The following is a 26,060-nucleotide window of genomic DNA, read 5'->3' as shown; positions in this document are numbered from 1 at the left end:
TTAAGTGTCAGGAAGTCGTTTCTGAAAGTATTTGTATGGAGTGTAGCCATGTATGGAAGTAAAACATGGACAATAAATAGTTTGGACAAGAAGAGAATAGAAGCTTTCGAAATGTGGTGCTACAGAAGAATGTTGAAGATTAGATGGGTAGATCACGTAACTAATGAGGAGGTATTGAATAGGATTGGGGAGAAGAGAAGTTTGTGGCACAACTTGACTAGAAGAAGGGATTGGTTGGTAGGACATGTCCTGAGCCATCAAGGGATCACAAATTTAGCACTGGAGGGCAGCGTGGAGGGTAAAAATCAGAGGGCGACCAAGAGATAAATACACTAAGCAGATTGACAAGGATGTAGGTTGCAGTAGGTACTGAGAGATGAAGGAGCTTGCACAGGATAGATTAGCATGGAGAGCTGCAACAAACCAGTCTCAGGACTGAAGACAACAATAATTTCAAAGTAAGAAAAATGAGCAACACACAGGAAAGCATTTGGTAATGGCCACTGCACAATTGCCTGCTGGGGTTGGCAGAGTCGTAAACAAGATAGCTCAGGCCTGACCTCTAGTGGTATTTGACACAACCACAATCGAAAACACCTGCACACCTGGAACTTCCCATTTTTGTACTGTAACTAGCAGCCAAAGTAAACTTATTTTGTTCTGCAATGTTGGTCCTCACAGCAGAGTCCTATTTGCATCATCTTGTTACGTTGCAGTATTGTAGAAACCATCTATCCATCCACAAATGACAGCCAGAACGAATGCATCAATAGCCTTGCGTTCATGCACTTATTCTATAGACATGTTCTTATGCACATCATATTTCCTAATTGCGTGCTGCCACATGTGCAACATCAGTAACCAAAAATTGGTTACATTTATGATATTTAATTGCAGCATCTGTAGCTGTTTTGAACTGTGATAAAATAGTTGATCTGGATAACATTCACAGTGGAACAGTGCCAATTTGGTAATTTAGCACTGGGGCAGAATCCACACTGATCAGAAAAAGCAAAGTAGTAAGGTCTATCCATTAGTACCAGTAAAATGAGAGATTTAGTACATTAAAATTGCTTTCACAGTCACACAATGTAGAAGCAACTACATCACTATGATTTCAGAATGGCACAAACTATTCTGCTCTAGACGCCAATGCAAATACAACTAGCTGCTGCATTCAAGCTGCTTTGAAACTCAGCGATGAGATGAATAAAAAAACTGCACTTAAGAAGCCCTTTATGTGTTTGATTAAACTGCTGATTGTCCCTGAAATTATTACAATAAAATCAACAAGAAATCCAACAGAACATAATTATACAGAAAAATATCAACATTATTAAGTACAACACAATAGGTTTATTAACTTCCTTCAATCTAGGCTTAATAACCTTATGATAACCATTTCTCTTAACCTTCCATTCACTACTCAAAATCTTTCTCAGCTTATTCACTGACTGCATGGAAACATTTTTAATTTTTTGTTTTCTTGCAAAAAGTTGGTGCCATTAGGTTTAACACTTTCCTTCCAGCAAACTACTAATATTCAGAATTTAAGTAGTTATGTAGTTTTATCCTTACACAGAACTTATGTTTTTAAATCTGTCAACTGTTAGGTAGTGCAATTTATCATATACATTCAACAAACTTTTTTTGCATTTTCCAACTGTTGTGTTTACTGGAGGCAGAATCATTTGGCACATTGACATTCATTGTGGAATGTCATGCCGTCAGTGTGAATTTTTTGATACGAGCAAGTGTGCATTTGCATCTTGAGAGTAGACAATCTGGAGTAGTACTGAGTTATCTTTAACATTAGTGATTTTGATTAGACTTCAAGAGAGAGTAATATGCAAGAGAGAGTAATATGAAGTCATTAATGATGTGCTTTGGTTTACAGGAGTCAAGTTTTAAAGGTTAAAACTATTAGCCATTTTTCATGGGGAAAATTCCAGAATGGCACCATCCAAAGTGGAAATAGTAAAGCAGAGATGAGAGTGCCCACACATTAGGGCTGGAATTTTTTCCAATGATTAATTGCAAGTGCTATTTAATTATTGCATATAAACCAACCAGTGACAGCAAATGTTCTATTGAAATGAACAATTCCTGACACTGTATTAAGAGGTTCAAATGGAGATATAGGATGGGTACTAGGTGCACACTCAGCTTTTTAATGTTCCCTTGTTTATCTGATGGGACCATTTCGCACCCAAATAAATTCTGATTGTTTCAATTTATAACTGCTAACAACTAAAATGTAGTGACTGGGAGTAATGGCTCACATGTGACTTATCTTGATTGGGACACTTCCTTTAGCAATTACACTATACTAAAGGAGACTTCTGTGAGCTGCTAATGACAATATGCATCACATTGTCCTCTTAAAATTCTGCAAACACAATTTCAACAACCAAATTTCCAGAAATAGTCAAAACACTTCACAAGGTTCCAATGTGACTAACTTCAATTCAAAGTCCAGAGTGTTAAACATCACACCATGGAACCACACACTGCTGCCGCCGCCCTTAAATTCAGCACCTCCATGCTGTTCAGCAGACGAAGTGCGACTGAAGTGTCGAACTTAGACCATTTAACTGAAGACCATGTCACTTTTCAATGATCTTCAACACAGTGGGAAGACCTTGGTCACCCAGCAGTGAGTAATTGTTCCACGAACAAAGGTCGCACCATGTGGATGGAGCACCCAACTTCCAGCACAGTGAGTGAGAATTCCACCACAATGGAGGGGACAGTGCAAAAAGCTATGTTATCAATTTCAGTGATGACTCATTACTGCTCAAAGTAAAGTACTGCTGCAGTATGTGTAGATTGATTGGATGGGAAAGTTTAGGGACATCTGAAGTATACAGTAAAAGAGTATTAAGAGTGTGAAGAGTTAAGTGGTATCCAACAATGGCTGACAATGTGAAGCAGACAGTTGTTAATTCCCAATCATCTGTATGAAATCAGCAAGCACTGACCCTCCTAGAATCTCTTGAAATTAATTATGCATGTAGTATTTACACCGGTTAATGGCTGATGCTACAGATCACACTTTATTAATAATTATAGTACATGGTTACATCACCAGTTACATTCTCAGCAAGTACACCAAGTCCTTTCATCCATACATGTATTTTTTGATCATGTGAGAATGCGCCTACCTGGACTCAATCATTCGCCGACCGAGATGTCATTGCTTACAAGACCTGGCATTGTGGAATAGATGGTAAGTCCCAGTCTAGACGTAGTTATGTATATAGTAATATGCCTTTTACATTGTATACCTGCTCCTGTCAAAGTTGGTAATGATGAAAAAATACATGTATGGATTAAAGGACTTGGTGTACTTGCTGAGAATGTAACTAACTGGTGATGTAACCCTGTACTATAATTATTAATAAAGTGTGATCTGTAGCGTCAGCCATTAACCGGTGAGCATACATCGCTAACCAGAGGCTCAAGGATGCAACATTTCTCTGACAAAAGGCTACTGAGTAATAGGAGCTCAAAAACAAATGAAATTTCTGACTTACATGACAATATTGATTTCTTCACAACTTTTATTGTAATTAAGCAGGAGTGATGAAACTGAGTTTATTTGAAAGCACTTATAAGGGCTTTCATACGATATAAAACATAATTACCTGAAAATGTACATCCATTTTTATAAAACATTGAATTTACTTAATTCTGAAAATCTCCATTTTTAGAATTATCAATATATATAAGACACTTTTCCTCCACATATTCTGAAAGTTTTAACTTTGGATGAGCATGGGATCACTATCAAAAGAAATTTCATGTTTATGATGGTGCTGTAAAATTTGAAAATTAATTTATTTTAAATGTTAGGCCTGCCTATCAGGCATGTGTTATTGCATTGCTAAATGTGGACATGAAAGTAAAATAGCTTTTCATAAATAGTGAGCCTATCAATTATAAATTAAAAAACAAATCAGTGAAGCTGAATACCAGAGATAGGCCTCAAGTAAGTTCAATATTAGTCCTTGTTACTTATTATCAGCCCAGTTTATCATGCTCTAGCAAATCAGTTCATTGTCCCATTTCTGCTCGGGATAATGTATAGGATCACTCTCTAACAGGATTCAAGAGTGCCTTTGGTTCACTGCTGCTTATGGAAAGAATGTCTTCATGATTGGAGACTGTGGACAGCCCACTTGCATGTAAGAGGCTAACTGATTTTATTCATTTCCTAATTTTTTCCAACTACACCACTGTCCATTATATCCACAAGCAACATATCTAAAAACTGTCAGAAACCTGACAGTTTTTGACATCATTTAATTACACAAAGTTCCTTTGGGGCCTGTGGACAGTGACCTTAGGGACTGTGGGTTCTTAGGATTTTGCTAAGAATTACATCTGTTGCACAGCATGAAGTTCAAGGATACCACAACCATCACATACGTAACAATTCATTAATTATTGCAATGATTGTGACAAATTTGAGCACAAGTCCATTCATTATACCAGAATGCCTCAACACTTGCCATCCATCTGTTCCAGTCCTATTTGATTAACTGAACAAAAAATTAATAAACTAAGAACAATATATTACTTCTCTAATGGAGTGGTAACTTAGCATAAAATCCCATCAACCTCTGCTGTCAAAGATTATTCCCATATTGGAGCCCAGTGGCAGTTTTCAGCCACCTCTCACAGTAAAAGAGCCTAGCAATGGTGTTTGTGAACAGTGAAGTGACACGCTGCTTGAGCAAGTCTGCAATACCCATACACTGACCAAATCATGGCACCTGAACAACTATTTGTCTGCGAAGGCCAACTTAAAAGGGATCAATTTCACGTATGCTACTATCGAAGGTAAGTAAAATGAACTTAAAACTTATGAGAAATGTTGCACATGTGTAGGGACAAAAACTTCACACCTTCAGTCCCCTTAGCAAAAATAAAAAAACTGCATTTGGACTAATGAAAGCAAAATTGAACTGGTGACAGCTATTAGCAGTGACCCAATATTGTTTGACAACATCAAAGGATATATGGCTTGTTAATATAATGGATACTGGAGAGTGGCCTGTAATCTGTGTGGTTGGAACAAATCAGGAGAAGAATGAAATCCGTTAGCATCTTACATCCACATGGACTGTGCACATCCACATTCACCAGCCATGCAGACAGACTTCCTGTAAGCAGTGGGGAACCGAAGACAATCTTGATTCCTCAAACTGCTACAGCGTGAACATACGGCACTTCAGGCAGGGGGTTACCCCTTCATAGTCTTTGATGTTATTTAATTTAGTGTATGTTAAAATTCAGAAGTAAGAAACATTGTTTTCTCCAAAAAATTCCTGCCCTGGGATACAGGCCTCCAAAGCTGACACTGCTAACACCATTCTGAAGATGCGTATGATGGAAATTTTTTAAAAATGCTGTGTATCTGTAATAGTTCTAGATATTCTGTTAGTTTAATTTGGAAGATAATTGCTCTACGATTACAATGGTATCCTCTGTGTGAACAGATCTGTCCAAGTTCTTTTACTGTCGCCTTTTGAATTTTTGTATAATTACAGAATTTTTCAAAAATTTCAATCCAGAAAAGTTAAGATTTTTCCTGTTGATTAGTACCATGTGTAACTGTATTCTCTATAAAGGAGAACTTCCACTTTTAAGTTCGACCGGTTTTATTTAAAAAAAATTATTTTAAAGGACTTTGAAATGTCTCCGTACTGGGTTCGCAGGAGAGTGAAGTGTGCTGACTATTTGCATATCCATAAAAGAGTTTTATATAAGACAAAAAACTTTGTTCAGGTTGAGAATAAGTGTTCTCATTTGAAGACTGTTTCAAAGTTAAGATGTTTCCAGTGACTACTTTTGTGTTCTAAATGTTTTGACAGAATGACAACAATGATAGTATCTGAACAAGGCGAAGCCTCCCAAAACAAGAGCACAAGTGTTGCAGTTATAAGTGATGACACAGGACATGACTGCACGTGCTTTGCTAGCAATGCGCAAAATTCAACTGCAAACGAGAGAATATCATTATTTCTGATGGTGCTCCTATTCATTTTAAAAATCATTACCAGCTGTTTGAATTGTTGTTGAGTAAGTCGCTTGTACCAACTGACTGGGTATACAGTGCTACTTGTCACGGGAAAGGGCCTTGTGATGGTGTAGGAGGCCTACTGAAGTGCCATGCTGCAAAACAATCTTCCAGACCAAACAGAGCAGTCCTGATTCTTGTTCCTAAGAGGAAATCGAAGAATTCTTTGAGCAGGAAAAAGAAGATGGTCCAGACAAACTACTCCTGTTAAAGGAGTTCAGAAAACACCGTTTTTAGACTCAGAGTGATGGACAACTCATATTGCATGCACTTTAAAGAGCAAGAAAGAAGAAATTTCATCCATTCAGCCAACACATCAGAAACAGCAAGATAACATTCAGATTCACAACCTGGGTTTGGGGATGTTTGTGGCGTGTATGACTGACTGGTGGTTTGTAGAGATTATAGACACCAGTTACAAGTTAAGTGAAATTGTAGTGAACTTTATGCTACCGCATGGACCAGCTGCTAGATATAGGTTTCCAGCTGAAGAACAGCAAACGCCACCAGTGCTCACTTCCTGTTCACAATGTTTTGAGGATTTAAGTGATACAGTTCCTATTTGTTCTACAGGAAGGCATCACTCTACACCAAAGGCAGATACTGAAGCAGTGGAACACATTTTTAGTTCACTGAACGAATAATTTCAGTACAAAACAGAGTGCACAGGAGTTGTATAAATTGAAACCTTTAACTCTTTGGACCTTTCACATACATTTTTGAACCATTTAAAATGCTTGAAAAATGAGTGTCTTACTCATCCTTCGAAACTAAATTTTTGTTAAATGTTATGTGATAAAGATTTTATGTACGGCAAAAATTTCAATTGTTTATAAAACCTGTTCAACCTAAAGGTGGAAGCTCTCCTTTTCAGGGTATGTAGAACTATATGGTAATAATAAAAAATTATGACTGTCATTTTTGGAAAAAGGTTTTCCATAAATTGTAAAAACTTCTGAACACTATAGTAAGAGAGCTTTGACAGATAAGACCAAATGGAGGATTCCTTTGTAGTCATAAATCAATATCTTTCAAATAAACAACAAAATACCTTAACTGTTCCAGAGATACAGAATTATAATTTTTTTTCTAAAATTCTCATCTTCAAAATGATAAGCGCAGTGTCATCTTTGGAGGGCTGTATTTCGGAGGAGTATTTTTTTTTTTTTTGGAGAAAACAAAAAATATATGTTCCTTACTTAGTCCTTCATTTTAAGATATGCTAAATTCAATAACATCCGAGACTATGAAGGTAAGTTGTTTTCTAACCTGCCTGAATTGGTGTTTACCATGCGCTATACATTATCCCATGCACTAATGGCGATGTGCAACAAAGTGACTAGCTAGGAGCATGATGAATTTGACTGATATGGCTCACCTCAATAAGTACAAGGATTAATATCAAACTGGTTTCTGACCTATCTCTGGTATTAGTTCAACACTGATGAATTTTTCTGACTATTCTACGTTACTTTATTTTCAAGTCTAACTTTACCTATACAGTAGTACATAGCTTAGAAGTATGACTAATATTGAAAATAAATTAATTTTGAAAGGTGTTTTACAGCATCGGCTTGAACATAAAATTACTTTTTATGATAATCCCATGTTCCTGCTAAGTTGAAACTTTGGAATATGTAAAGGAAAACTAACTTTCACATTTTTTGACAATTTTAGCGTTTTTTATAAAAAGTTTATAAAAAACAGGGGACAATGAAGAAGCCTCCACGAGAGCATTCTAAAGCAACATCAGATTATAGCATGCCGGTGTCACCTGGAAATGTTATCAGTAACGGTAACAGACAATCCTTCCACCACAGGAAACCTTTGAAGAAGGTAACAAATAGGCACTTCTCAACAGCCAATCCTGACAATTGTACAGATAAACTTCAAGGGAATTACAAACAAACAAGACATCTTATCGAAACTCTGCCAGACTCAAATGCCATGTGTTATGCATCCAAAAAACCACAGAGCCACACAAGCAAAAACACCTGAAATACACGGAATATGGCTAGCTGTGGAAGCACGACATCCTAAACACTGCAGTGCCAGTCAGAGTTGAGATGACAGTTACTTGTGTCGGAAAATCTACAGACAATGATATCGAAATACTAATAGCTGAAATTGGAAATTTTACCTTAACATCCTTGTAAGAACCAGCAGGAAAAGTTTGCTTTCACCCTGCCAAAGAACTTCACAAACCAAAACACTAAATTCATTGTATGAGATTTAACTGCCACAGCACCACTTGGGTATATAGTGAAATAGACGAGAAGGGACACCTGTTGAGTACATCCCAGGGCTCTCACACGACAAAGCATCTCTTAGCTAAGTGCTAGGAATTATACCGAAAGGACCCCTGTAATCAAGAAACAATAGCACGTGGTACAGCTTTAACGGAAATGCTAAGTGAAGCCCACCAAATAGATGTATGGACATGCTGGAGAGGATGGATGACACACAGCAAAATAGCCTGGAATCTTATTAAAAAAATTGACAGAGACCCAAACGGTCCCTGACAGTCTGCCACGGTAACACCTAATCAAATGGCTCATCAACTGCTCCTGAATGGTAAGACTAATACAAAACAAAGTAAAAATTAACAGGACTTTAGAATCAGAAACTAATAGGTTTTTAACACCCTTCACAATGAAAGAATTCAACAAGGGTCTCAGAAATATGAAACGTGGCAAAGCAGCTGGGGTGGATGACAAGTGTTCGGAGCAGATCAAATGCTTTGGACCGGGCACAAAGAACTGGATCCTGCGACTTTTCAGTCAATGTTGCGAAACATCTAAGAGCCCCAAGACGTGAAGGAACGCTTGAAACCGAGAAGGCACCCGATTCACCAAAGAACTACCACTCAATCTCTCTCCTGTGTCATCTTTACAAATTGTATGCGAGACTTATTTTAAAATCATATGTCAGACTACCGAGATTAAACTTATTCCTCAACAAGCTAATTTTGGACCTGGAAAATCATCTACTAGCCAAATTCTGTGCTTAACAGAACACATGAAGGAAGGATACGAAAATAAAAAGATAAGAGGGCTAGCTTTTATCGACCTTAGCTCTGCATATGATACAATTAACCACAGGCTGCTGCTCCAGACGATCTATAATGAACTAAGACTATCAATTTGTTGAGATTATAGAGTCTATTACAAAACAGACAATTTGATGTTCTCAATGTGAGAAGGAGCAGATGGGGAAACCAGAAAAATGGTCTGGCCCAAGGAAGCGTTTTGGCACCCTCCCTATTTGATCTGTACACCAATGACCAACCAATGTCTAAGCATACAAGACTTTTTCTTTATGCAGATGACCTGGCTATTACAGCACAGGGGAGGACCTTTGAGGATGTAGAACAAAAGCTAGAGAAAGCTCTTAGAGAAATGTCAGAGTATTACAAAAGCAACTTTCTGAAGCCAACCCATCCAAAACTTCCAGTCAGCCACCTTCGATCCTGGCAAGCTAACTGCGATCCTGGCAAGCTAACTGTAAACTTAACATCTCTTGGAATAATACCACACTGGAGCAAACCAAAAAACCAACTTACCTGTGTGGTGCTCGATAGTTCTCAGACATGCAGGTACCATAGCGAAAAGATGCGACAAAAGGCAACTGCCAGAAATAATATTCTGCAGAAACTAGCTAAACCTTCCCAGGTAAGAACCATCACACAAGCCTTTTTCTTCTCTACAGCCGAGTATGCATGTCCAGTATGGTCCAGATTAACCCATGAAAAGAAGGTCAACAAGTCTTAATAAAACACATTGATTTACAACAGGATGCATGAAACTTACTTCCCTACCAAAACTGTACAGAGCTGCCGGGTTTGCAAATCCCAATTCTCTGAGAACATCACATGAATTCACAGAGGCTCAGACAAACTATTGACTACAGCCTCCCTATTTGGTAGTGAGTGTAAACCCAGGGGATTGAAATCCCGTAAAATGTTCTTAGCCACGATAATTGAAGAACCACCAGCTGATTACCCACCTGTGCAGGAAGTGCCCAGCTGATTCAGCACAAACAGCAAGACATGAAGGACACTGAACCAAATAGGGACATCAGTGGCCCAAGCTTAGACAAATATGATAAGGTGGGGCCTTGGAACCATGGATAAGTGTGACTAGCACTGTGCAGGATACAAATCTGCTCACCTGGCTAAACTGCACTTATAGGTGCAGCCCCAATGATTTATCCTGGACAAGAAAGAAGCCTTACACGTGGCCCTACACTGGGCTGAAAAATTGCGACCTGGTTTCCAGAAATGAAAAAGTAAAGCAAGCTTATAAAAAATGAATACATATTTTCAGCTAATTATGTTTTATATCATACAAAAGCCCTTTCTCAAAGAGCTTTCAAATGGACTCAATTTCTTAGTTATACTAGCTTAATTAGAATACAAATTGTGCACATATCAATACTGTTACAGAAGTCAAAAACTGATTGTTTAAAATTTTTGAGCTCTCATGGCTCAGTAACCTTTCTAGACACACCAACTTTACTTGCAGCACCAGGAAAACAGGTTTTCTTGGAGGGGGTGGGGGTGGATACAATTATGAGGCAAGAGCAGTAAATGTCTTAAATTACTAAAGGTCAGGAAGACGCAGACAAAAAGCGAAATGAAGAAGAGAAACGAACGATAGTAAAATTTGTACAAGATCAGAAAGAAATCACAAAAATTTAGTCAGTAAGTTGTCAGAAAAATTATCCAAATACACACAGGTGCTCAAAGAGTTGAGATGCGACCTGAAGATTAAAGGCAAACAATTAATGGCACCAGTTTGAGGTACAGTAAACAAGCCCAAGGATAGTAACAAAAAGGTAGAGCAAATAGTATAGGGGTGAGAATTTCATAAGAAGAAACATGACAGCAGGGGAAATTAGCTGGGCATCTATGAAAGACTGCATTACAACTGAAAATACCCAAATTAGAAGTAGAACAAACATGTGAAAATTTATCCATAATCATTTCTGCAGAATGGCAGAATGAATAGAAAGGTTAACTCTAAACTTAACAGAGCAAGCATACAAGATATACTGTCATCCATGTAATGTTTGAGTATCAGCAACAAAGGAATTAGTTATCCCAAATTAAACAAGATCAAATATTTTCTAATAGTAAAGGTGTAATTTTCACGCAATACCACAAAATAAGAACTAATTACAGAATGATTAACTGGATGTAAATGAACATGGAAGTAGTAAAATAGTAGAAAATCAATTCATCTGTGGAGCAGGATAGATGTTAATGCAAATATATGGAAGATTAAGCAGAAAGTAGTCTTTCAAAATACCAGGAATAAGGCATCTGAATGCCGATTAATAAGCATCAAAATATGTAACAGTTGCAGAAAGGAACATGTTTGAAACATTGAAAAGTTGTAGAAGGTGAAGGCACTTTATTTAATGAAAATACTGCAAGACATGTGATGTTAGAAAACAATTCTTAAATGCAATGGGCATGGAGGCAAGCAGCACAAGTGAAACAGTCCCCAAGGTCTCACAAAGGAATGGAAAAAAAGAACAAAATGAAAGACTCATTGACAAAAAATATCTAGTATGTAGTAAGGAAGCACAAAATAGTATATATTACACCTTAGGAAGACCAACAGGCAGTACTGATATGCAGGATTAACTCTCAGAACAGTGTCATTTTTTAAAAAGCAGATGCCACCAAAGTTAACAAGCAATCCTAAGGAAGTGTCACAAAGGAGATAGATCACAAAACCCTCATTCAACACATACTATTATATTGCTTATTAGTCTTGAGACAGTTAGGAATAAAGGAAATTGAGACCACAAAGCCCAAAAGGGTGTCGCAGGCATCATCAACAACAGTGAAACAGGAGTGTAGTCAATTAGCCACGTACTGCCCTGACCAAAATTTAAAGGTAAAGCATGTTACACCCACCTCGGGTAGCAATGAAATGTCATGGCATCAACTCACATACCAGAACCAGACAAACCACACCAGGTGCATGCCTGAATGTCTCGCATAGTTTGCCCCAACACACACACAACTACTAAGAGGAAGCATAGTTCTGAGGCAGCCTCAACCAAACCAGGCACTGACATCAAATATGCAGTGAATAAGGTATGCAAAATACATCAACATTAAAAAAACAGGTATGGAGACTAAGTACCAAATTCACAATAGTGTAGGGCCACCTGCAAAAGCTGACCCAGTAAGGACCAGACTTCATGAGAGCAGCTGGCCAAAGGATGTGGGTGTGGCAAAGTCAAGTTCAAATACTGCTGCAAATATTGTGAGTTTGTTTCTGTAGCACCATTTGGCTTTAGGTGGGGACACACTGCAAAGAAAGTGTGTAATAAATGTGTTAAAGGGAAAACAAATTTGAACTAACACCAAAGTACAGAGAAAGTGACTTCAGCAGATACTAATAATGTTTTTTTAATATTTGCCTGTGACAGATCTAAAATCATTAACAGGGTCTGCAGCACACTCAACACATTAATACTTGTATCCTCCAACAGGCCAACAGAACTTGCAGGTAATACAGAGTATACTGGGTTAAGAGTTGTGATGCTGTCACAAGAAATGACTTAAGAAGAAGAGTTAATTTAGTATGAAGTTTCCCTTTAATTCATTTGCAACAAATTTGGGGGGAAGCTGATACAAGGTATCAGCATGACTGTCAGCACTTGCTATCCTTCCCATGATTTCGCCTTCTGCAAAACTTTTTCTTTAAAAATATTTTAATATTATGCTATTACGCATATCGTACAATCTGATTTCAGCAGTACTCAGTTCCCGTATTTACAGACAAGTACAGAAACACTTTACAAAATAAAGTAAAGGATTTGATCTCTGCACAGTTTGCAAACTCCAAGGTAATATACAGAAGCAGCTCCTTCTCAGTATTACCAGTAGTTAAGTTTACCAATTACATTCTCTGCTAAACACTTCAACCTCAATAAACTGGCACCTTGTAGGGGTTTGACAACTGCTACTTGTCTTCAGTACTGCCCTTGCAACTAATCCACATTTCTTCACTTCTGAAGCAATTACAACAAAATTGGGAATACATCCACCATATAAAAACTTAAATTAGTAATGCAACACATTTTTTGGTACATCCACCTGAAAATATTTTCCTGGCATGCATTCACTCAACCAATAACATATGTATGGCACAACTTAAGTGACAAATCATTAAAACAGATCAGTTGTTGCAATACACAACTGCTGTCTTGTCTTATTACCATATTAGTTGATCAACATGAATAAATTTTCCAACTGCATTCATTCCTTATATCTAATTACAGTGGCAACATTTAAAACACAGAACATGGTACGGTAATTAAACATATCATACAAATTCAACACTGTGCCACAAACAAAAACATGATGTGTTAGCTTATTCAAAATTTGTTCTTTTACTTTGAATTTCTGATTTGCTTTTCACTGCTCACAAAATTAGTTTGAGACTTTAGCCAAGAGAAACCTACCTTCAATAATTGTGACAAATCACGTTTACAATTAAGACATCAGTTCTGAAGAAATACCCTAAAAAGTGGCTCTCCTATACTGCAAAAATAAAAATTAGGAAAACTGAATAATACTGAAGGCACATTGGTGTGATAGTTTTATTTTTCATTATAAATCCACCTTAACGTGCATCTGTTAAATATTGTTAGTATAAAGAATATTGTGGCTTTGTTAACATTTCAAGTTTGCAAATAATTATCTCCTATCACAATTCCATCCCCATGAAGCATTTCAGGCAGATAGAAGTGTCATTATACTATAATATTCTTACTATAATAAGTGCAAGGGAATGTTTGATATTTAGAGATAAAATCTTTTCCAAAACAATATTATCCAAACACAAAAGTTATGGATGTATACAAATAGTACAGCACAACTGAAGCGTCTTTTTGTAAACTATTGACCATCAAATCAATGTTTTCTGCACATTCAAAAACCATTAAAAGTAGTCTATTATCAAAGTGACTAAAATATGCTGAAAACTTCACTTGCACTTTGATCTTCACTCTTAAAAGTATGGAACTTTCAGAAAAGTTCTACAAATATTAACAAAGTTACATATGAAATGAGAATGAGTACAATAAAATATTAAAATGAAATGAAACTGGAAAGTTTAGGTGATGTTATACACTTGGAAGGAAATATGGGGGGATGATATGGACTGCCTGCAGGGCAGCTCAGAATCATCATACTGAGCTTGAGCCACTGTCAATTCACAGAGCCTAAGGGAGGCCTTCAGTATTTAAGTCAGTACAAAAATAAGTTCCGTATTATTAAATTACTGGGCAAGGAACAATGCAAATAAATTACAGAAGTATATGTAATCAGCACAGTTTCTGTGCTGTATAATAAATTATCCCATGGGGAATGAAGATACTTATGAGTCAAATGCTTATAAATATGTTTCAATTTCAATACAAAATCTATGCTACACACACAAAAAACATCAAAAACGTATTGACAGCACTATCATGAAAATGAATGATGATGCACAGTATTTTGTACTTGTGTGAACACCCGGCATAAAGGAGTCACAGACTATCATGGGCACCAGCACACTCCCATATACTTTACCACAAGAGCCCACACAACAAAAAAGCTTATCCAGGTCAGTCCAAACATCCCTAGAGCACCAACCGTTAATTCATACATTTTATAAACATTTCCTTTTTCCCCAAATAAAATTAGAGACCTAATGCACCCTTCTTGCAGGGTATTTTCCACCTCTCATGGGATCTATCTAAATTTAGACATTCACAGCTCCCATCTTCACATTATCCGGCATCTATCTTCTCCTTGAGGATCACCCTGAAAGAAAGAAGAAATCTTGCTGGAATATTTGAACATAACTTAGAAGTTACTTGCAATGGGTACAGAGAAAACATAGCAAGGGAAGGATCTAGTTGAAAATCATTTTCTAACCCCAGTTCACACTGAACAAACTGTAATAGGGAACTCAAGTCGCTGTCAGTCTAAATACTGATGTGAGTACACTTGCATCAAGAGGAAATGCAGATTGTAGAAGAGTACTTTTCCTGTCAAATATTTTATGGCTGTCTGAGGACAAGTGATTGTGGGAATATAAAGTACCCAAATACACCATTGCTACAATATTTAAAAACTTACATTTTGAAAGTGTGATTAAACTTATGTTAAAATCATGAGGCTGAGGGGAAGCTATGATAAGATAAGCACAGGGAAGGAAACACTGTGCTTCAGTTTGAGGAGCTATCCTGAAATTTGCCTTTATTTGTGGAAACCACAGAAAATCTTATTTCAGATGGCCAGGGGAGGATTGTGCTAACTTATTTGTTGGTACAGTGGGATACTAACTGAGTCCATTGCAGTGTGTTCTAACAGTTTTAATATTACAAGGCTACATTTAATTTACAGTGGCTAAACATTAAGTTCCTCTCAAATTTCCATCAGAAAGACTTAAGTTAATTGGTGAAGAAAGGTGGTGATAATACTAAAGGACACACAAAATGAACTTAAGAGCCAATCATTTCTACTCCATAAACACACTACAATCTGTCCTGAGTATCTAACTGAACATGTTACAGATCCGTAACTTCCATGCTGTGTTCATCAGCTGCCATCCAGCAGTCACATATACATATAATGCATAGGTGACATGCTTAAGTACCATATTGTTGAGCAGTAATCTTCCAACTGATCTGCCAATCTTTGTTTAAAGACAAATAAAATATCAGATCATTCCTCAGATTTACTTTATCTGAAATCACAATTACCTTTTGGGGAATGTGGATTCTGCTGACTAATGAAAACCAGATGTGACACTCTGGGAAGCTCATCAATGTCTTTACAAAACATTACTAGCTTGTATGTTTGGGAAACATATAAAGTAAACTTTATCCTAAGTGGCTATTTTCCTGCATTTTCTACTTAATAACAAGGAAAAGAGACTGCTACTCACTACATAGTGTACAGTTACAGAAAAAGAATGCTTCAGATTTTGGACTTCTCTCCCCCCCACCCCCAGTACCTAATTCAGAACTGTAAAGGCTGACATCTTACTTGAAAGTAGGTATGCAGTTCCACAATTGACATTTATAAACTACAAAGTATAAAATATTGAATACCTGCTGGTGATATAGTTCTTCACCATCAAAAGTTCTATGGTGACCATAACCAGAGGAGATTTCCCTGTGATGGGATGATGAACTGGTCAATATTTGGCGTTTGCGCTCACTGACTGCCATTTCCTGGAAAATGCAGAAGCTTTATTTTACATAATACACATTAGCTAACTATTTAATATTGTACTAGTAACCAAGATTCAGTACCTCTCCTTGGTTGTTCAAAAGTGTAGTAATCATACTTTCCCCAACAAACCACTTCTGTCCTTTCATCACAATATTATTTGGTGGCTCATGTGTCTGCCCTACATCTGATGACCACACAGTGATGGTAGCACCACCCTCAATTTTAACACTACGGTGAAATTTGAAAACTGTTTCATTATCACCTGCACGTCTTATCAGTTGCCAGCCACTCAAATTCACTTCCTGTGAAAAGACAGAAATATACAGTCTTCTCTTTACAGTGGAAAAATATTGACTGTCAGTCCAAATACAACTATCAAATTATATTCATAGGTTTATAAGACTGTGTTATGGGAGAACATATGAACATTGTTAATTTAACAGTCAAGCACAGAATTGTCCGACTGGTGGACAAAGGCTCACTATTAACAGTCCTATTATTTATGAGAATTAAAAAGGCTGCACTGTAGAGAATTTAGGCCAATTAATATTTAACTATTCAGACAAATTCATGTATCCAAGACACATCGGAGCCCTTTGTATAATTTCAATAATGCTAATTGGAAGTACAACTTGTCAGTAATGTATTGGCATTGATATTTTAAAGTGCCTTCAAGGAAAGGACATAAGGCCCTAGCAAAATACTCCAAAATTTCATGGGTCACCACTGATACCAAGACTGCATTCAACATAAGGCAAGACCTGCCATTGAATCAATACATCAGACTACCCCATCCAGTTAAAATACTGAGTCAAGTCTGGAAGTTTGTATTTAAGCTCAAAAAATTAGTAATTCTGGTAACAAAGACTCTCGACGGGACTAGTGTAGAAAGCTCCGGTCGCAAGACGTAACCCCCTATGGTGGACGGAGTTGAGATGGCGTAAGAGGGATGGCTGAGCAGACGAGTAGACGAGGCTCCCATAATCCAGCTTTGATTGGACTATGGACCGATACAAGCGAAGCAGGACAGTGCGATCCGCTCCCCAAGATGAACCACTAAGAACTCTGAGGACATTAAGGGAACGTGTACAACAGGCAGCCAAATAAGAGACGTGCGGGGACCAACACAGTTTCCTGTCCAGTGTGAGCCCTAGAAACTTAGTTGTTTCCACAAATGGGAGAACAACTGGATCGAGATGTAAGGATGGCGGAAGGAACGCTTTATATCGCCAAAAGTTGATGCAAACCGTCTTCTCTTCAGAGAACCGGAAGCCATTTACCACTCTCCACGAGTATAGGCTGTCTAGACAACACTGAAGGCAGTGCTCCAGGAGGCATGTTCGCTGGGCACTGCAGTAGATCGCGAAGTCATCGACAAAAAGAGAGCCTGAGACATTAGGTGAAATGCAATCCTTAATTGGATTAATCGCTATGGCAAAAAGGGCTACGCTCAAGACGGAGCCCTGAGCCACTCCGTTCTCCTGGAGGAATAAGTCTGACAATACGGAACCCACACGTCCCCTAAACTGTCGATCTGTTAAAAAGCAATCAATAAAAAGGGGCAGGCGACCGCGTAGACCCCACCCGTGCATAGTGCGGAGGATACCTCCTCTCCAACAGGTATCATAAGCCTTCTCCAAATCGAAGAACACTGCGACCGTTTGGCGCTTTCACAAAAAGTTGTTCATCATGAATGTCGACAAGGTCACAAGGTGGTCAACAGCGGAGCGGTGGCGACGAAAGCCGCATTGAACATTGGTAAGTAGCCGTCGAGATTCAAGAATCCAAACTAACCGAGCGTTAACCATCGCTCCATCACTTTACAGACACAGCTTTTAAGAGAAATGGGGCGGTAACTAGAAGGAAGGTGTCTATCCTTCCCGGGTTTGGGTATAGGAACAACGACGGCGTCACGCCAACGCATGGGGACTTGACCTTCGGTCCAGACGCGATTGTAGGTACGGAGAAGGAAGCTTTTGCCTGCCGGAGAAAGGTGTGCCAGCATCTGAACGTGAATGGCATCTGGCCCTGGAGCAGAGGACCGGGACAGTGCAAGTGCACGTTCGAGCTCCCGCATAGTAAAGGGGGTATTATAAGTTTCCAGATTCAGCGAGTGGAAGGAAGGTCGCCGAGCCTCTTCTGCCTCTTTCCTGGGAAGGAAGGCAGGGTGGTAATGGCCGGAGCTTGAAACCTCCGCGAAAAACTGGCCGAAGGCGTTGGAGACAGCCACAGGATCAACGAGGACCTCATTACCTGAGGTCAGGCCAGGTACCGAGGAGTGGGCCTTAATGTCTGACAGCCGGCGCAGGCGACCCCATACGACAGAAGAGGGAGTAAAACTGTTAAAGGAGCTGGTGAAAGAGGCCCAACAAGCTTTTTTGCTGTCTTTGATGACTACGGCATGGCGCTTGGGGTCGTTTGTATCCAATACAATTTGCCAACGTAGTATGGCGGCGAAAGTAGCGTAAAGCACGCCATCGAGCACGGATAGCGTCTCTACAAGCCTCGTTCCACCAGGGGACGGAAACGCGACGTGAAGAAGAGGTAGTACGAGGAATGGAACGTTCGGCAGCATTGATGACAACAGCCGTGAGGTATTCGACCTGACCATCACAACTGAGAAAATCGTGGTCCGGAAAGGTCGCCAGGGAGGAGTGAAGTCCCCAGTCAGCTTTCGGTATGTTCCAGCTCTAAGGACGTGGGGATGGGGTGTGGTGCAGGAGACGAACGACACAGGGGAAGTGGTCGCTCTCGCTCGAATAGGTGTCAGAAAGGACATACCACTCGAACCGACGGGCAAGAGTGGTAGAACAGATCGAGAGGTCCAAGTGGGAGTAGGTACGAGTAGAGTCCGAGAGGAAAGTCGGGGTGCCAGTATTGAGGCAGACAAGATTGAGATGGTTGAAGACATCCGCCAAGAGTGAGCCTCTTTGACAGGATGCAGGAGAGCCCCAAAGGGGATGATGGGCATTGAAGTCGCCAAACAATAAAAACGGCGGGGGAAGCTGAACAATCAGGTGCATCATGTCAGCCCGACTAACAGCGGATGACGATGGAGTGTAGATGGTACAAACTGAAAAAGTAAAAGCAGAAAGAGTAATACGGACAGCTATTGCTTGGAGTGGGGTGGTCAACGGGATGGGATGGTAATAGACATCGTCCCGAACGAGCAACATGACCCCACCATGAGCTGGGATACCGTCCACAGGGGTGAGGTCATACCACTCCACGGTATAGTGGGTAAAGGCAATACGGTCAGTCGGGCGCAACTTGGTTTCCTGGAGACCAAGGACGAGCGGACAGTGCAGGCGGAGGAGCAGTTGCAATTCCTCCCGATTAGATCGAATACCTCTTATGTTCCAATGTAACAAGGCCATAGCTAGTCAAAAAAGAGGGGGAACGAGACGAAGGAAGAGCTGGCCCGCGGAGGGCCAGGTTTTGAGGGAACAACGCTACAACCGGCGGGAGGCGGATCCTGTTCCATCGAGTAGTCGCCAGCTGCGGCCGCTATCCCTGGTTGTGTAGGAGGGTCAGCATCATTTGCCGACGTGAGGCCAGCTGAGCGCCTGGCAGCAGAGCGTCCCGGCGAAACTGAGGACGGCCGGGAGCAGCGACTCACGGATGGAGCGTCAGACGAAACACGCCGGGGTGGAGAGGGGGATAGAGACTACTTCTTGGGGGCCTTCTTGGAAGCCCGAGGAGGCACAGGTGCGGTGGGCTGGACCCGAAGAAGGTCCTCACGCGCGGGGTCTGTTATGGAACGCCGGACCTCGGAAGCTGCGGTCCGGAACGTTTCCCTGATGGTCGCCTGAGAAGAGGTGGGGTGGGGTGGGGTGGGGGGGGGGGGGTACGGAAGGGTGGCCCCTGGGGCAGAGGGGGCGGGGGCCACGGGGGAGGAGGATTTGGAAGGGGGGATTTGGGAGGCAGAGGCAGAGACCCCGGATGGGGGGAGGAGGCGGAGGGGGGGACAGGATAGGGGTGAGGATACCGCAGAAGGAGGGGACACAACTGAGGCAAACGAAGTGGTCAACGGCACGGGATGGAGGCGGTCATACTTCTTCCTGGCCTCAGAATCCAAAGTTTTTAGTTCTTGTATCTTCTCCTTCTGATATGCGGGGCAGTCTGAGGATCTAGGCGAGTGGATGCCAGAACAATTAACGCACCGAGGTGGTGGGGTGCATGTATGTTCCTCACGAAGAGGACATCCACAATCGCCACAAAGGGGCTCAGCCTCACACCGTGACGACATGTGCCCAAAGCGCAAACACCGAAAACAGCGCATAGGAGGCGGGACGTAAGGTCGCACGTCGCACCGGTAGCACATCACCTTTACCTTCTCTGGGAGAACGTCCCCCTCGAAGGCGAGGATAAAGGCCCCGGTGTGGATGCGACGGTCTTTGGGGCCGCGCTGGACTCGCCGGACGAAATGCACGCCTCGGCGCTCCAGGTTGGCCCTGAGCTCCTCATCAGATTGCAGCAGGAGGTCCCGATGAAAAATAACCCCCTGCGTCCTATTTAGTGCCAGATGCGGGACAATGGACACTGGGATATCCCCTAGGCGGTCGCACGCCTGGAGCGCCGCCGACTGTGTGGCGGAGGTGGTCTTTATAAGAACGGACCCCGAACGCATCTTACTGAGAGCCTCGAGTTCCCCGAAGATGTCCTCAATGTGCTGAACAAAGAACATGGGCTTGGAGGTGGCGAACGTTCCCCATCGGTTCGAGAACAAGCCAAATAGCGGGGGAAGTACTTCGCCCCAAGCCGGCGGGCCTGTCCCTCCTCCCAGGGAGTGGCCAAGGGGAAAGGGCAGGAGAACCGGAACTAGAGACAGTACCTTTCCGTTTGAAAGACTCTGCTGCAGAGCGACCTGATACGTGTTGACATTTCACCTGCGAAACGTCCGCCCTGATACCACCCACTCCGACCAGGGGCTCTCCCCACGGGCGCCACCCAGCCTCAGCAAGGGCCACCTGGCAGGATGACCATTGCCGGGAGTCCTGATGCCCCAAGGAGATGGGCATCTACTCCTTGGTCGACGTGGAGAGGGTGCAGCTCAGGTATCAGCAGTACGATCCCTATGTTGTCAGGGGGCTACAACCTAGAGGGTACATGACTACCCCACCACAACGGGCTGGCTACCTTGCTGGATTTCTGGTGCCATGGAAAGTTCATCATGATCGTAGGTGCTGATGGGGACGCACTATGGGTGTAACTTGTACAACCCATCAGGCGTTTAGGCCCAATTTGAGGAATAGTGGGTATGGTGACAACGCTGTTACAATGATGAGTGCCAAGGTCTTAGTGCACCAAGGACCAGTGGTACACCACGTAAGGTGTCCTCCCCCAAAAGGTTCTTACTTCTGCAGAATTTTGAAAAATGGAGGTCAAACCCCAAGGGGGACCATCACACGGAAGGCCGAAACCATTGAAACTCCTTTTAGTCTCCTCTTACGACAGGCAGGAATACCTCGGGCCTATTCTTACCCCGGACCCGCAGGGGGGGAGCGGACAGAATAGACATCGTCCCGAACGAGCAACATGACCCCACCATGAGCTGGAATACCGTCCACAGGGGGGAGCTCAGACCGCTCCGAGGTATAGTGGGTAAAAGCAATACGGTCAGTTGGGCGCAACTTGGTTTCCTGGAGACCAAGGACGAGCGGACAGTGCAGGCGGAGGAGCAGTTTTAATTCCTCCCGATTAGATCGAATACCTCTTATGTTCCAATGTAACAAAGCCATCGCTAGTCAGAAAAGAGGTGGAACGAAACTGGTGAAGAGCTGGTCACCTCGACGGCCGCGGAGGGCCAGGTGTCGAGGGAACAACGCTACAACTGGCGGGAGGCGGATCCTGTTCCATCGAGTCGTCGCCAGCGGCAGCTGCTTTCCTGGGTTGCGTAGGAGGGGCAGCATCATTCGCCGACGAGAGGCGAGCTGAGCGCCTGGCAGCAGAGCGTCATGGCAAAACTGAGGACGGCTGGGAGCAGCGACTCACGGATGGAGCGTCAAGACGAAACACGCCGGGGTGGAGAGGGGATAAAGATTTCTTCTTGGAGGCCTTCTTGGAAGTCCAATGAGGCACGGGGATGGTGGGCTGGACCCGAAGAAGGTCCTCACATGCGGGGTCCGTGTTGGAACGCCGGACCTCAGAAGCCGGGGTCCGGAACGTTTCCCCGATGGACGCCTGAGAAGCGAGGGGGGGGGGAGGGGGAGGAGGAAGGGTGGCCCCCGGAGCAGAGGGGGCAGGGGCCGCGAGGGAGGAGGATTTGGAAGGGAGGGATTTGGGAGGCGGAGGCATAGCCCCGGATGGGGTGAGGAGGTGTAGGGGGTGACAGGAGAGGGGTGAGGATACTGTGGAAGGAGTGGTCACGACTAGTTGTCAACGTCACGGGATGGAGGCGGTCATACTTCTTCCTGGCCTCAGAATAAGAGACGAGACCCAAAGCTTTTAATTCTTGAATCTTCTTCTCCTTCTGATACACGCGGCAGTCTAAAGATCTAGGCGAGTGCATGCCAGGACAATTGACGCACCGAGGTGGTGGGGTGCGTGTATGTTCCTCACGAAGAGGACGTCCGCAATCGCCACAAAGGGGCTCAGCCTCACACCGTGACGACATGTGCCCAAAGCGCAAACACCGTTAGCGGCGCATAGGAGGCGGGACATAATGTCGCACGTCGCACCAGTAGCACATCACCTTTACCTTCTCTGGGAGAACATCCCCCTCGAAGTCGAGGATAAAGGCTCCGGTGTCGATGCGACGGTCTTTGGGGCCGCGCTGGACTCGCCGGACGAAATGCACGCCTCGGCGCTCCAGGTTGGCCCTGAGCTCCTCATCAGATTGCAGCAGGAGGTCCCGATGAAAAATAACCCCCTGCATCCTATTCAGTGCCAGATGCGGGACAATAGACACTGGGATGTCCCCTAGTCTGTCGCATGTCTGGAGCGCCGCCGACTGTGTGGCGGAGGCGGTCTTTATAAGAATGGACCCCGAACTCATTTTACTGTGAGCCTCAATTTCCCCGAAGATGTCCTCGATGTGCTGGACAAACAACATGGGCTTGGAGGTGGCGAACGTCCCCCCCATCGGTCCGAGAACAGACTAAATAGCGGGGTAAGTACTTCGCCCCAAGCCGGCGGGCCTGTCCTTCCTCCCAGAGAGTGGCCAAGGGGGAAAGGGCAGGAGAACCAGAACCAGAGACAGTACCTTTCTTTTTAAAAGACTCTGCCGCAGAGTGACCTGATACATGTTGACGTTTCATCTGCGAAACGTCCGCCCCGATACCACCCACTCCGACCAGGTGCTCTCCCCACGGGCGCCACCCAGCCTCAGCAAGGGCCACCTGGCAGGATGACCGTTGCCGGGAGTCCCGATGCCCCAAGGAGACGGGCATCTACTCCTTGGCCGACGTGGGGAGGGTGCAGTTCACGTATCGGCAGTACGATCCCTGTGTTGTCAGGGGGCTACAACCTAGAGGGTACATGACGACCCCACCACAATGGGCTGGCTACCGTGCTGGATTTCAGGTGCCATGGAAGGTTCATCATGATCGTAGGTGCAGATGGGGACGCACTATGGGCCTAACTTGTGCAAACCATCAGGCGTTTAGGCCCAATTTGAGGAATAGTGGGTGCGGTTACAACATCATTACAATGCTGAGTGCCAAGGTCTTAGTGCACTGAGGACCAGTGATACACCACGTCCTTCCCCAAAAGGCTCGTACTTCTGTAGAATTTTGAAAAACGGAGGTCAAACCCCAAGGCGGACCTACTACTAGGAGACCGAAACAGTTTAAACTCCTTTTAATCGCCTCTTACGACAGGCAGTAATACCTCAGGCCTATTCTTACCCCGGACCTGCAGGGGGACACAGCACAGGGAGTAAGAAAACCATTTCTTTAAAATGTAAAAACTCCGCACTGATTTTGACAGTATTTCAAGCAAACTGCTAAAAGCTGTTAAGTTCTGGTTCACATATTCAACACCTTTCTAAATCAAGCTACCTTCCCAAACAGTATGCAATGTATTACTATGAAGACCCTCTACACACACACACACACACACACACACACACACGTCACAAGTTTTATAAGTTACTGTCCTATCTCCTTTCAGACTGCATTTTCTAAAGTCCTTGGATAATGTACATCACAATTGTGAATCAGCTTGACAACTTTAAAATAAGGCCCAATTTCGAAAAATAAAAACCAATTTGGATTCAGAACTGATATCTCTAGAACCATACATTTTCATTAATATGTAACATTTTGGAATGACTTGGCAAGATGTTTGCTGTTGGCATATTTTTTTTTTTACAGCATTTGTTTAAGGGTTTTCTCAGAGTATCATGGGACATTTATAGAACTGTACAACTACAGAACAGGAGAATAATTGGGTACCTGACTAAAGTTTTTTCTACAGGACAGACAAAAGAAAATTGTGTTAAGTGTAAAAATGCAGGTAGGATGGATAAACAATGACAACTGGACAATGGTACATTATGGAGTCCCGAAATATCTGCCCTTGTTCCCCTGATATTTCTTACTTGTGTAATAAACAGTTACTTGCAGATATTCTGAACTGGCTCAGAATTCTCTAGTAATAAACCTGAATGAAGCTAGTTACATAAAGTTTCATTCTGATTACAACAGCCCACAAGAGAGCCAGCAGATACAAAGGGTATATTGTTCAAAATACTTAAGTATCCATATAGATAACAGGCTTAACAGGCAACATGTCCTCTAAACTTTGAAAGGCTTAGCTCACCAACATTTGCCATACAGATATCTAACTCTTGACACCTCACCAACTCAAGATGGCCCATTTTGGCTACTTCCATTCACTGATGCATTAAGATTATGGAATTAGTTGGGCAATTCACTGATGTCTAAACCATTCAGAAAGCCTGTCAGAGTAAATAGCCTCCACAAATCTCATTCCTTAAACTCTTTAACAAAGCAGGGATAATTACTACTAACTCACATTCTCTTCAGTCTTAACATTCGTGCTTCACAATCTTCAATATGTAACAAATGAGTCATACAACAATAGCACAAGAAGGAAAAATGACCAAACTGAGGACTTCATCCCTGGTGCAAAAAGGCATAAAATACATCAGCACAAAAGCATTTAACGTATTTCCAAGTAATACTACATATTACAAGGTAATCATGCTTTAAAAATAAGCTAAAGGAGTTGTTGGTTTACCCTCTAGATGAATTCTTTAACAAGAAACTATTTTCCATTTTAATGTCTCTTGCTGCTTTAATTACATTGCCTTATAAAGGCCATGAGAATGCTCTTTGCACTTAAAAAACCAAACTCCGTTTAGATAATACATGAAATTTGCATTTCTAACTATGTGATTGTTAATGACATGAACATACGATTTACATGTTTTGACTTGTTCCACATCTATGTGCACCAAGTAATAATAAATCTATAGAATATGTACAGCAACGAAAAGTGTCTTTAATACTGTTTCTCCAGTTAATGACACCAAGACAACTTAAGTTAGCATAATAATTTACACAAGAAGAGACCAACTGTGTTTGATATGGTAACTGGAAAGTAGCCAACTGAAAACTAACTCATAAGACCTGATAGTAGGTATTTGCCGTTAGGACAAACATGGCAAATATAGTAGGATCACTGCAGCACTGGAGCTAGTTGACAAAGTACGGACATAACTAAGTTATGTATGCAGTGCCCAGTTCAAGTGCCTAT

At 42.0% G+C, this 26,060-nt stretch overlaps 1 protein-coding gene across 1 annotated transcript in view; it reads right to left on the bottom strand.

The window, feature by feature from the left end:
* Positions 1–13,694: 13,694 nt before the first annotated feature.
* The window catches only part of LOC126262351 (lamin Dm0-like), a 34,504-nt gene continuing 22,138 nt past the window's right edge, over positions 13,695–26,060 (bottom strand). The window contains exons 8-10 of the mRNA XM_049958926.1: positions 16,418–16,639; positions 16,214–16,336; positions 13,695–14,918 (exon numbers count right to left, since the gene is read on the bottom strand). Of these exons, the coding sequence (XP_049814883.1) occupies positions 14,880–14,918; positions 16,214–16,336; positions 16,418–16,639 (384 nt within the window). The 3' untranslated portion in view covers positions 13,695–14,879. The remainder of the gene's footprint in view (positions 14,919–16,213; positions 16,337–16,417; positions 16,640–26,060) is intronic.

Source organism: Schistocerca nitens, chromosome 6, assembly GCF_023898315.1.
Source record: "Schistocerca nitens isolate TAMUIC-IGC-003100 chromosome 6, iqSchNite1.1, whole genome shotgun sequence".
Classification (NCBI taxonomy): domain Eukaryota; kingdom Metazoa; phylum Arthropoda; class Insecta; order Orthoptera; family Acrididae; genus Schistocerca; species Schistocerca nitens.
The sequence above is the reverse complement of the archived record's forward strand: the minus strand, read 5'-3'. Positions and strand labels throughout refer to the sequence as shown.